General features: G+C 34.5%; 1 protein-coding gene across 1 annotated transcript in view; it reads right to left on the reverse strand.

Annotated features, from left to right (window-relative positions):
• The window catches only part of epha2a (eph receptor A2 a), a 29,531-nt gene extending 15,859 nt beyond the window's left edge, over nt 1-13,672 (reverse strand). Inside the window, exons 1-3 of the mRNA XM_056460403.1 lie at nt 13,514-13,672; nt 12,945-13,012; nt 9,091-9,748 (exon numbers count right to left, since the gene is read on the reverse strand). Coding sequence (XP_056316378.1) covers nt 9,091-9,748; nt 12,945-13,012; nt 13,514-13,595 — 808 coding nt within the window. The 5' untranslated portion in view covers nt 13,596-13,672. The remainder of the gene's footprint in view (nt 1-9,090; nt 9,749-12,944; nt 13,013-13,513) is intronic.
• Between the last annotated feature and the right edge of the window lie 278 nt (nt 13,673-13,950).

The raw sequence follows: 13,950 nt of genomic DNA on the forward strand, positions 1-13,950 counted from the left end.
TGAACTGTCAAGTTCTTCAAAGAAAAACATGTAAAAATGTTTAAAACAGCTAAATGAAGCACATGTGGATGTCCGCTGGACAAAACAGGATGTTGGAATTGCAAGCGTCAATATAAAGGTCTCCTCTTCTCCTCCTTTCCTTCCTCTGCTGAAGGATGAGGACATGCTATAACAAACACAAAGGGAAGAAACTCCGGAAACAAGGAATGGAGGCTGGTGGTGGGGGTGGTGGGAGGGCAGGGGTGATATAACAATCATTAACAAAAGCAGCCGGGTGCAATGATTCAAAATCACATGCACATTCTTAAAAAGCAGCCGGTTCTGATAGCTGTACTTTTAATGGGCATGAGAAACTCACTGGCTTGCAAAATCACTGTGAATATGGATTCCACAGAGCCCAGGAACGTCCTTTGAGGGGTGTGTGTCCCCCCTGGGGCCCTTCTCTCAGTGTTCACCTCAAACAAAGGGCCGAGGTTCAGATTGACGACCGGTGGGAGGTGTGCGAGTGTGAGCGTGAATGGGTGCATGAGGATTGCTGACAGAAGTCCTCCCGCTGGGATTTTACATTGGGTTTTTGTGTATTTGCTCTGTGTATAAGGGTGGACGTCTATAGGAGGGGGGTCCCGCATAAGAAAAGCAAACCCTTCTTTGTGCATTTTATTTGAAGCCTGAACAAGAGCAGGGAAACTCCCACTCTATTCCTCTAATCTTGCTGTTTGCATCTATTGAGAGTGGCAAACGTGAAACCGCAGAGATTCGCAGAATTATACAGAATGAAGAAATGTGTCAGTAATGAGTAATAAGGCTGATTCAGTCCGATAGCATCGTTTTCCGTGGGATCTTGGTGTGAAATATGTTTAGAATGTGGTTTGTAAGTGGTGACTGGATTATGGCACTACTGACTAGTCAAGCTGGCCAATTTGACTAAGAAGCTATTTTGGGCAATGTTGCGTTGGTGGATGGTCAAGGCGCCATGACAAACACTTTCTGAGGAAAGTGTGGAAAAGCGACTGAAAGGGCATTTGCGTACTTGTGTTCCCACAACTTCTAAAATATGCATGACACAAGTGATTGGCAGAGCTGATAAAACTCTCAAGTCTTTGGCTGGTGAACACAATGCACAGAGGGAATAGTTAATGCCCTTTGGGCAGAAAGGTCAACAGTTAGAATAGCAGTTTCGCCGACACAGTAGTCCTCCACAATAATGGCTTTTTAAAGAAAAAAAATAAAGGCTTAATGTCAATCATTTTAAGTCTGAATTCTAAAAAAACTATTTTAAATGTAATTTCTGTTTAAATGTTAATGTTATAAGCAACAATTAAACTTATATTTTAATTATCATTTTGTCAAGATAATAAAGAAAATAGCTATCACAGTATTATGTATTACTACAATATCATTACAACATTTATATTACCACAATGATGCTATAAATTTACAGTATCATTTCAGTATCATTAAGCAACAATTGTAGTTGTTAAATATTTTGGTTGGGTCAATTATTTGTGTATGTGTTTTTAATATGAATCTACATACTTGGAATTATTGAATTAAAATTTGTTAAAGAGAACATTGAACAGTGTAACTAGTGTTTTGAACTGATTAATTGTTGTTATGTAATGTGAAATACATGTATGTGAATAATATGGAAAATAAGAATCTACAACAATTAAACAGCCTACAATAGAAAGAAAGAAAGAAAGAAGAAAAGAAAGAAAGAAAGAAAGAAAGAAAGAAAGAAAAAAAGAAAGAAGAAAAGAAAGAAAGAAAGAAAGAAGAAAAGAAAGAAAGAAAGAAAGAAAGAAAGAAAGACATTATTAGTCCTCCGCAATCTAATATATTAGCTAGACCAGTATCAAATTCCCCAGCAATGAAACCAGTGGAACATTTGGAATCTCCCCCGAAACTTTTCAAACAAGACTCCTCCCCCATTTCCCAGCCCTTAACCAACCACAATCCACCCCATCAAACACTGGCAGGTGGCGATAAGCTGAACAGAGCAGCAGTCACGTAGAAAAGCACTCGTAAAACTCCCATGAAAACAATGACAACAGCAACTTCATTGTTTGGATGGCTGTTTGGGGTTAAGGACCCCTTTGCTTTGAATGCTTTGAGGCACTACATGGAGGAGCAAAAAAACAAGCAAGTTGAATCAAGAGGCAAAAAAGGTTGTTAATTAGTACAGTCTTTCAAGTGATGAGTGCATCAACAAATTATAGAGTGAAACAATGATGAAGCGCAGAAGAAATGGTCTTTGTCAGAATGGGAAGGGAAAGAAGCGCAGGTTGGGATGTCTGGACATGTAACTCCTCATTCCTAAAGCATGTCATCACATAAGTCAACAAGATACCAATCTCCATTACATCTTCCCATCAGCTATTTCATAGGGTCATCATTCATCACGTTTCCTGCAGGGGTGTCAAAACATTTAGCACGTCTCCTGGAGACTACTTTATGAAGGAAATGTGAGGAATCTGCCCTTTTCCAAAGACCTCGAATGGCTTCAAATATTCCGGACTCCCTTGATGTGCTTTAATCTCCGCTTCAGGTGCAAGTTCCTGTAGGGCTGCCAGAGGCCAAGTTCTTTAAAGCATGGTTTCCTGAGATTGTATTTTTCAAATGGTTGAAAAGACTTCATGTTAACTTTGTTTCCTTTTTTTAACAGAACACTTTTAAAAAGGATTCCTAAATTGGAAAAATAAATGTTTTTCCTCCAAGTTTCACGTTTTCCAATATGAAATTAAAAACTTTTGTGCAGTTGAAAGGTTCAATAGATGGTAAATGTTCTATTCGGAGTCAATACCAATAAATACTAATAATAATACCAATACTAATACGAATTCTACTACTACTAATAATAATAATTATTATTATTAATTATTTTTTATATATTGCCTTTAAAATTTAATTTTCAAAGCTTTTTGCACTTATAAGACACAAGGATAGCAGAAAAACAGTTAAAATTATATAAAAATAAAATAAAAACGGATTAAAAACACACATACACCTCTTAAACAGATAAGTCTAAAAAAAAGAGTACTTTAAATACTTTAACATTTATAATCTTTATGTTTAAGATTGTATATTTAACAAATACATGAATAATAATTATAATAATAATACATCTATAATAATAATAATAATAGTAATAATAATAATAATTATTATAATTTTTTTATATTATTATTATTGTTACTATTATTATTATTATTAATTTGTTTTGATATAGGACCTTTAAAACTTAATTTTTAAAGCTCTTTACACTTAAAAGACACAAGAATATCAGAAAAACAGTTAAAAAATATAAAAATAAAATCAAAACTGATCAAATTCACATACACCTCCCAAACAAACAAGTCTAAAAAAAGAGTCTTGTATATTTAATAAATACATTAATGTAAATAATAATAATAAATGTATAATAATAACACAAAATAATAATAATAATAATAATAATAATAATAATAATAATAATAATAATAATAATAATAATAATGATTATTATTATTATTATTATCAATTTGTTTTTATATAGCGCCTTTAAAACTTAATTTTCAAAACTCTTTACACTGAAAAGACATAAGGATAGCAGAAAAACTGTTAAAAAATATGTTTAAAAATTTAATAAAAACTGATCAAAAATACACATACACCTCCCAAATAGACAAGTCTCTCAAAAAAAGAGTCTTCAGGGATACTTTAAATACTTTAATATTAGAAAACTTTGTTTAAGGGTGTATATTTAATAAATACATGAATGATAATTATAATAATAAATGTATAATAATAATAATTATTATTATTAGTAGTAGTAGTATTAATTTGTTTTTATATAGCGCCTTTAAAACTTAAGGGATACTTTAAATACTTTAATATTAGGAAACTTTATGTTTAAAAGTGTATATTAAATCTTTTTTAAAAATCTATCAATTTCCATGTTTTGCAGGAAAAAATAATAAAAATGTCATACAAAATATTTTAAAAAGTCATGTAAAATTTCCATGAATGTCAAATGTTCTTTTCAGAATGTTCTTTTTAGATTTTTTTAAAAGAGTATTTATTAAAAAACCATGGCCTGCAATTCATAAAGTTTAATATCTTTGGTTTTAAAGTTGTGCATAAATAGCGTGTCTTCTCATAACCGCATCTTCCCACAAATATAAAAGGTGTCCGGAGAAGTTGGACCCAACCTTTAATTACATGATGATGACTACCCCAGACAGACTTTGGGCATGCCAAAGCTTCTCTGTAATCTGCGGTGAGCCGTTGTGATGGTAACACTCTTACACACACAAAGTAACTCAGGTAATGGTAGCTCTGCCCACTGAGTCATATCAGCTGTTGGAGGGTATGGGAAAGCTGTAACATGACCTTAGGGGAATTCCTTGAAACTACTAGGAAAAACCTTCAAATGAAACTCAAGATTAATACTTTCTTTTTCGGGGGCAGAGCTTTTTATAATGGTCCTAGATTTTATAATGTAGCTGCATGACATGACAAAACTTGAAGCATTGTTTTATGAATAGTTTGACTTGTAACATATTTTGAGATCTGCACCAAATAATGTAACATTGGTGCACTGATAAATATGAATAAATAATCTAATTATAATGAAATAAATAACTATTATTCATAATGGTCATTTAAATCTAAGCTTGAAGGAAATGACTTCATATTCAAAAACATGATTACTGCTGCTTGTTCAAACTACCTGTTTAAAATCAGCTGAAATAACACAATTCTTATAATTTCTTGGGCTAATTTATTTGTTTTATGTTCAGTCCACTTAAATTTGCAAATCGTTGAGTTAACTTAAGCATTTTGTGTTAAAGTAACCTGAAGAATTTGCATTGGTCCAACTAGCTGGTTAGGGGATTTGTAGTTCCCAGTATGCTTTGCGTACACTGTATAAAAATGCAGGGTTCCACACAATTCATTCATGTTGTCCCAACACAAATCAATTAAGTTAACTTAACACTTTTAACAAATTTATGTGAATTGAACAAAAAAAAAAAAAAATGAAGGTGTCCCAATGAAATCTCAAGAATTGTGTTGTTTCAGCTTATTTTAAATTAGTTTGAACAAGCAGCAAAAAGTATTTTTGAGTGTAGGATTGAATTAAGGGGGGGGAAATGTTGACAATAAAAGTAATCTTAGGTGTTTAAAGTTAATAGAAAGACTTGTTAGAGTTTAATCTTCACCTTAGTTCGAAGATTTAGTTGATGTAGCCAATTTTCATGTAAAACTTTTGAGATTTTCATGTAAAACTTTGAGATTTTCACACTGAAAAAATATTTTTGCTGCTTGTAAAATGAGCTGAAACAACACAATTCTTGAGGAGGACAACTTAATTATTTTAAGTTCAACTTACTTATATTGTAAAAACAATGTTTTTAATATAATAAACTTGTGTTGGGACAACAAGAAGGAACTGCGAGGAACCCAACATTTTTTACAGTGCATGTAAAACTTTGAAATCTGAGATTACCCCCTTGCTGAAGCACCCATGCTTTGGGTGTTAGCAGCTTAATTAGCACAAATACAGTTTGTTGCTTTGCTCAGTGAGCAATAACTGTCCTATAATTAGTTCTGAGATCAGTCTCAATCAACTGTATATGTAAAAATGATGTCTGCTAAACACATTTATTAGATGGAATTTAAAAGTTCATCCGATGATTTATTTTTTTGAGTGAACATACGGAGTTGAAACAACACAATTCTTGAGGTTTTTTTGTGGAACAACTTAACTGTTTTACGTTCAATCGACCTTCAATTTGTAAAAACTAATAAATTAACTTAATCCCTTCATGTTGTCCCAACACATATCCATCATGTGCAACCCTGCAATTTTAACAGCGCACAAAAAAAGAGAAAACACCTTCAGAAAATTTGATTAAGTCACTGGCTGATTAAAGTAAAATTACAGCTCATTTGTTTGCCCTTAACGCTTGATGGCATATTTTCCAGTGAAAAGCATTATTGCTGAAAGTCATCCAACCTTTCATCCAAACAAAAGTCCTTCTATTCAAACACAAGATATTTGAGATGTCCAAAGGTTAAAAAACCTTATGAACGAAAATAATACCACTGTAACTATGTACATACACTGCTTTACAATAGGAGCCTAATATCTTCACACTTCCTTCCTGAAGCGTTAAACACACATGTAGAAATAATACACCAGCAGGTGAAAGGGTGTGGAGACGGCTGACATTCCTTTTGGCTGAAGTCATATTTCTGGCTTCTCACAAACTCCTCAGACAGCTCTGTGGCAACCACAAAAATCTCCCAAGCTTCCCAGAACACACCCTCACCCGACAACACGCTTACCATCTGCCCACCCACAAAGACCTGCAGTTGTTCCCAAGTTTTCTTCATTGTTGGAGCTGATGACTGTGCAGAAGTTAGAGTCATGTAACATATGTGCTGATTAAATCTGGTATTTGCAATAGTCTATCCAAAGTTTATTGACTAATTGACTACAATTCAGCAATATCAAATAAGCATCATTGTTAATTCTTAATATACAGTCCTCGGCATATATGAGCACACCCCTCACAAATCTCTCAATATTATATGTGTGCATATACATTAGATTAGTCAGTACTGAAGCCAAATCTAGAGCTAATCTAACAAAATAACTTACAATAATGGTTCAAAAATTAGTAGGGTGAATGTACATGTTAGGAAAAAATATTAAATAACATTTTCAAAAATAGTGAAAATCAAGAGAAACAAAAAATACACACAATTTTGTTGAAATTTTGTAGTTTGTAATTTTGTTTTGCAATATTTAGCTTGAATCTAATTGTATTATCTTTCAATTTCTAAATATGTTTGGTGACTAAAATGTTGTTTTAATAAATATATCTGTTTAATAAATCTGTTTTGATCAAATGCGCCAATATATATTACCCATATTCACAGAGAAATGGATAAAAATATTCATTTTCAAAATGGGGTGTACACAATTATGTTGAGCACTGTATCTTTTTTTTTTGCATGAGCTCTTTTGGATACTTGTTTCTGATTCGCTAAAATATTTGCAGTCAAATAAGTTGAACTTTTGAGATAATGAACATCTTGTGCATTATCACTTCTATATTTGCTAATGGCCATCGTGGTTTTCAATATTTTTTGTTCTCAAAGTCCCTCAAAACTGTCCACATAAAGAAAATGTTTCTTCCATATCTAGTATGTTTTATTCACCGTTTCAACCTGATAAGCATTTTAATGCATAGCAACTGGAAAAATGGTAATGTATTTAATCATGCATTTATAGTTGAGGTCAAAATTATTAGCCCCCCTGTTTATTTTTTCCCCAATTTCTGTTTAACAGAGGGAAGATTTTTTTTCAACACATTTCTAAACATTATAGTTTTAATAACCCATTTCTAATAACTGATTTATTTTATCTTTGCCATGATGACAGTAAATAATATTTTACTTGATATTTTTCAAGACACTTCTATACAGCTTAAAGGGACATTTAAAGGCTTAACTAGGTTAATTAGGTTAACTAGGTAGGTTAGGGTAATTAGGCAAGTTATTGTATACTGATGGTTTGTTCTGTAGACTATGGAAAAAATATATAGCTTAAAGGGGCTAATAATATTGACCTTAAAATGTTTTTTAAAAAAAATTTAAAACTGCTTTTATTCTAGCTGAAATAAAACAAATAAGACTTTCTCCAGAAGAAAAATATTATCAGACATACTGTGAAAATTTCCTGCTCTGTTAAACATCATTTGGGAAATATTTTAAAAAGAAAAAAAAATTAAAGGGGGGCTAATAGTTCTGACTTCAACTGTTTGCAGCTTTAAAGGGTTTTCCAAAAGATTTTTTAGCGATTTGGTGTTTAAGCAAGCTTATCAAATTACTTTCAAATTGCACATTTCTGAAAATGATACCATTATTGACTTCATATGAACTAAAGATACAGGATTTTGTGAAAACGCACAATCATATTACGCGTTGTGTTTTTGTCATAGTGTAAATGTACCTTTAATTTGCATAACTTCATTAAATAATCAAATAACTCCTATAAAATATCTTATATATCCAAATATCTTAAGTTTTAAATCATTTTAGCTCATTTTAAAGCCTTCTTAAGTTATTCAAAGTCAATTTGAGATTCCATTGGAAGTTTGATTAGGCCCCCTGGTGGGCCCTGGCCTCCTGGGGGCCACTATTGTCTATCTTTTATGTCTTTCTTCTCTTTTTTATTCCTTTGAACCTGTTTTAACACATTTTAACCTGCTTTTAATGTTTTATTTTTTGTTGTTTTTGTTTCTTTTAATTGTACTTTGTTTCTTGTATTCCTGTTTATGTAAAGCACTTTGAATTACCATGGTGTATGAAATGTGCTATATAAATATGTGCTATATATAGATGTCTATCTATAGCTATACATTTCTCTTAAAGGATGGAGAACAGAAACTTCTGCCTTAGACAAAACGAGAATTGTCCATTAGATGCAAAACCAACCACTTGTTTGCACAGAAAACCCCTCACTCACTTTCCTTCAGCCTATTCAGGGGTCGCCACAGTGGAATGAACCACCACTTACTCTAGCACAGGGGTGCCCAAACTTTTTCGTATGAAGGGCGAAGTTAAATATACCCAACTATTTTACTTTAAGGTTGCCATGGGTAATTTCCTAAATTATTTCATAATATTTAAAAAAATTATAGAAATAATTAATCTGAATTGTATTAACTAATGCAGTAACTCTTCATTTTAATGCAAAGTCTCATCATTGTCTTCTGTCATTTGTACATTTTAAACTAAATCTTGATTAACTTACATGATTAAAATTGAAACATTTAATTTCAGTTTTTTGCAGCTTAACAATGAAACAAACTAATAAAAAGTTACTTTAAATCTAAAATGATAATCTCTAAACCATTCTCAGATGGGATGGTGGGCCAAATCAAAAGATACCATGGGCCAACTTTGGCCCACGGGCCCTAGTTTGAGCATCTCTGCTCTAGCATATTTTTTTATGTGGCGAATACCCTTCCAGCCACATCCCAACCCTGAGAGTACACTAAGCAGAAAACCAACAAAGCCCAAAAATCCCAAGCTCACCTTTGCAAGAGTCTCCAACAGCCTGGTATCCCGCTCTGCAAACGCATTGGCCCACAGGAACGACCCAGTCTCCCTCAGCGGTGCAGTACATCCGAGGAGCCGCTTCTCCAAGCACCACTGCGTCCTTCACACAGGTACCCTCCACCTCCGCTCCCAATGCCACCTGCTCAGGGAAGGCGGCCAGGCTTCTCATGGTGGCCGGACAGGTGGTGTAGAACACCCTCATCCCCAGGAGAGCCACACAGCCTCCTAAATCCTGGAAGGCAAGGTAGAAGCCCCTTCTGGAGAGTGTCCCGATGCTCCGCGTCTCCACGTTCACCCGCAGATCAGCTCGGCCTCTTCCACGATCAGCTGTCACTTCGTCTGGTGCTACAGTGGCTACCTTTCGAAACTGGCTCTTGCGGAAATTCGTGCCAACATCTGTGTCGGTTTCACCCAGGAAGAGGCCAAAAGTCTCACGACAGGAGGGCGATGAGCCTCCAAACGTGCTGCAGTCGCGGACGATGAAGCTCAGCTCTACTGACATGCGGGAGACGTCTGGTCTGCGCTGGATGAAGGTTGTACGAAGCCAGTTGTCTTGTTCGGTGTCACTGGCAACATTGCACACACTGTAGGTGTACAGAAGAGAGCCGTTCACCACCGTCTGCACAACCTCCCACTAAGAAAATGGAAAGGAGAGAAAAGACGATCATCAGTCACACTTTGTATACAGTCACAATGAGTATATTTCAGAGATAATTAGGATACATCAACCCATGAGATCTCTTCGCTCTAAGGATCGACTATCTCTGACAGTTCTGTGACTACGCTTGAAATAGCGAGGAGCTTTTTCAGTAGCAGCTCCAAGACTTTAAAACAATCTTCTGCTCTCCTAAAGAACATCTTCTACTTTTGAGTCATTGAAAACATGCTTATTTTCTTCAGCTTTTAGCTTGTGTTGTGAGTTTTCGTATTTAGGCTCCTTGCTTCTTTGCATGTATTTTGTGTTTTAATGTAAAGCACTTTGGTACCCAATGTGGTTGGCTGAAAGTGCTCTAGAAATAAAATTCAGTTGAGTTTATTTAAAGCTACAATTCTCTCTATTAGCATTTTTTTTTGTTTGTTTGAATAAACTCCTAATTTGCTGCTTATTATTAAGGTAGTATTTAGGTTTAAATATAGAGTTTAAAATATTGTTTAAATTTTTTTAAGTAGCAATAAACAGTCAATATCTTAATAACAGGCAGGTAATAAGCCGCTAGTTAATACTAAGTATTGGTACTTAAACTAAAGTGTTCCCAGATCATCTAATAATGTTAGTTAGACTGAGGGAAAGTTAGTCAGAATACACTTTACAGGTAATTAGTCTAATCTATGTTTGCATAGAAATAATGATTTTTTTTTAATGATAATGACAATAATTTAGATGAGTAGTCCTAAAACCATTGGTGAAGTTGGAACGGTCAAATGGAAAAGTCGGTAATTATAAGTCAATAAAGGCAAATATACAGTATAATGCACATCATGTACAAATATAATACTGCTCTGCCCCCCATAGACTCTTTTGCCTCCCTTATACACCCCCATGCTCTTCTCATAACTTACATGCCCCATAAACGCTGCATTACTTGTTATAATATTTGCACTATTAAAATTGCACATTCATCACACTACGTTGCACTAATTAATCTTGAATTGTACATAACCACTGTACATATACATTTGTAATTATGTTCATTTCTATCTGCATACCTCCGATTATTAATAGTAACCTGAACATACTGTATATTCATTCATTCATTTTCCTTTCTGCTTAGTCCCTTTATTAATCTGGGGTTGCCACAGCGGAATGAACCGCCAACTTTTGCAGCACATGTTTTACGCAGCGGATGACCATCCAGCTGCAACCCATCACTGGGTATACACTCTCATTCACACACATACAGTACAGACAATTTTAGCTTACCCAATTTACCTATACCGCATGTCTTTGGACTTGTGGGGAAACCGGAGCACCCAGACGAAACCCACGCGAACGTGGGGAGAACATGCAAAACTCCACACAGAAATTTCAACTGACCCAGCCGAGGCTCAAACCAGCGACCTTCTTACTGTGAGGCGACAGAACTAGCTACTATGCCACCACGTCACCTACTGTATATTCATCTATTGTAAATCTCTTTTAATGTTCATAGTAAATCCGTCTGTAAATATCACCATATGCACTTAATAACATATCTATGTCCTGCGCTTGCTGCTCTTGCACTCCTGGTTAGACCTAAACTACATTTCGCTGCCTTGTACTTGTACATGTGAAAAGCCAATAAAGTTCAATCACATCCAATCTAAAAATAATGCACTTGTCAGTTCAGTTTTCATAAAGTGTTGTTTTAGAAAACAAAATACCTAAAAACAACCAAAAAATGTCTACTTCAAGATCAAACTTTTACATTTTTAAATTTTAATCCTAAATATAAATGTAAATATTAACAAATAAAAATATTAATGAAAAACATAATCCTAAAGGGTTTTACACAAGTACAGTTTAGAGCATGTTTAACTAGATTATGCATTATTAGCATATTTTAACAACATTTCAGAACATTTCATTGCATATCATGAGTTAATCAATCATGAAGTGTGCTTAAGTATGTTTTTACCCTAAAATAAAATCCCAGTATCCTGCCTCTAAATATTAGATTAATAAAATGCATACTAAATGTGGGAATCACACACACACCTTTGTAAAAGTGTCTCAAAAGGGTGTGGGATACAAAAAGTAGGCCTCCGCTCTCCTCTTTTCCACCATGTTCTAACTTTATCTTTTTCCCTTTTCAATGAACTCTTCAAAAAAGTTCTGAAATAGCTGATAAAATAAGCATGCCTCAGAGGATTTTTGGGGGAGGATTTGGCAGCTGAGTAAAGCTGATGGAAGCCTTCGCGACATCAGGGAATGAAGATGACAGGACTAGCCTCCGAAAGACTAATTAAACACTTTAGCGTGTGAGTATATGCATGGTCAGAGGAAGTGGTGGGACCCTTTCGGTATCTCAGGAGAGGCCTTTGTGTGGCTGAAGAGGAATTCACAGCAAATTCCTATAGAGCAAAGTTTCAAAGACGAAACTGGGTTTTTTTTGTGTGCTCTTTCAGTCTTTCAGTGAAACACATTTCTGCTCAGTCTTTCAGAAATGAAATATTTAGACATTATGGAACAATATATCAAGCTTTATATTTCTTCTGACAGGGTGAAAGGAACAGAAAATATATACACAAATGTGTGATCACAAGAAATACACCAAAACCTTTGCAACATGAAATTATAATCGCATTGCATCAGACACCATCAAAATCAAAAATCAAATACCAAGATCTGTAAACAAGCATTAACTCAGAAAAATCTCTTTATAAGCAAAATGTTATCGTATTTAGTCATCATTTTGTTAAAAGTTGTGTGCCATCTTCTTAACCAATGCCCCTAATTTGCATTGATTTCTAATACAGTAATGCTTATGTGATTTTAAGAGAGGTTGAGCTGGTTTTTAACCTTCCTCGTTAAATAACATAAAACTCAAACCTCCTTTAGAAACAATACACAATAAGATGGCTTCGGATGTTTTTCTAGCTTGTTGCCAGGAAGAAAAAACGACGGACGTTGCTCAGGTATAAACTTTAATGGCTGGAAAAGCTTTTTAATGGCTTTGAGGATATGACTCATTTATGATTGGTGTTTTACAGCACCAAATGACAGTGACTCATGTAACCTCTTTAAGTATACTCAACGACACTGAACTGAAAGGACACTATTCAGGGATGTATGAATATGTAGGCGGTGTGTACAAGGAACAGATAAATTAATTAAAGAAAGATAAACTCACCCCCTCTTCTTTAGGCCAGGTTAACCAACCTAATTCGCTCCCGGCAGCCTTCATGTCAAGCAGCACATCTGAGAAATTATTATTACATAAAAATCAAGCCAAAGAATCTCACTTAAATCATACTTAAATGACATTTTATCAAACATAGCTATGCGAATCTAACCATTAGGTTTTTGTCCACACATATAAGCCTATATCTTATTATACAGTAATAATAAGTTTACAAAATCGGTCACACCTCACTATGTTATTTACTATATTAGCATGACATAACAATGAACAACACTTGTACAGCATTTATTAATCATAATTCAACATTTAGGCCTACTAATGCAGTATTAAATCCGAAAATTATGCGTGTTAAAATTAGTTAATGCACTATGAGTTAATGTGAACTAACAATATATTTCCATTAACTTACGTTGACAAAAATAAATAAACAGGTTTCTGTAATAAATCTATTCTACATTGTTTGTTAAAATTAGTAAATACATCAACATTAACTAACAAAACCGTATTGTAAAGTGTTACTTCATGTGCTTTTTAAATAAATCACGGTGTGTACTTACGTTCTTTCGACTGGCTTTCAATAAATACATTAGTAAATAAATACAAAACTAAGTAAGAAACGCGAGTGAGTCGGTAATCCATCGTGTTTGTCCAATTAAACTTGTTGGTCCATGCGAAACTCCTCCGACTCCGACATGAAGGAACTTACTAACTAAAAATGCTGGTGAGGTTTCATTCATGGATATGGGAAGCGAGCAAACTCCGCCCCTTGGAATGCGCTCCATATATGGTACGGGTGGGCGTGCCCCGAGACGCGTGGGTGCTTTGATTGACGGCCCCCACACCTGTTCAATGAGTTTCGGATGTTTGCCCATGTTCATTTGCACAATAGTAATTTTAGACGATTGGGTACGGTATCAGTTCAAAGAGAGCGCTTTCAGTCCCAGTCTGCTTTGAAGCCTAATATCCAGGTATTTTTGTAGACTGAAAGGAGGTT

Source organism: Danio aesculapii, chromosome 6, assembly GCF_903798145.1.
Source record: "Danio aesculapii chromosome 6, fDanAes4.1, whole genome shotgun sequence".
Taxonomy (NCBI): Eukaryota; Metazoa; Chordata; class Actinopteri; order Cypriniformes; family Danionidae; genus Danio; species Danio aesculapii.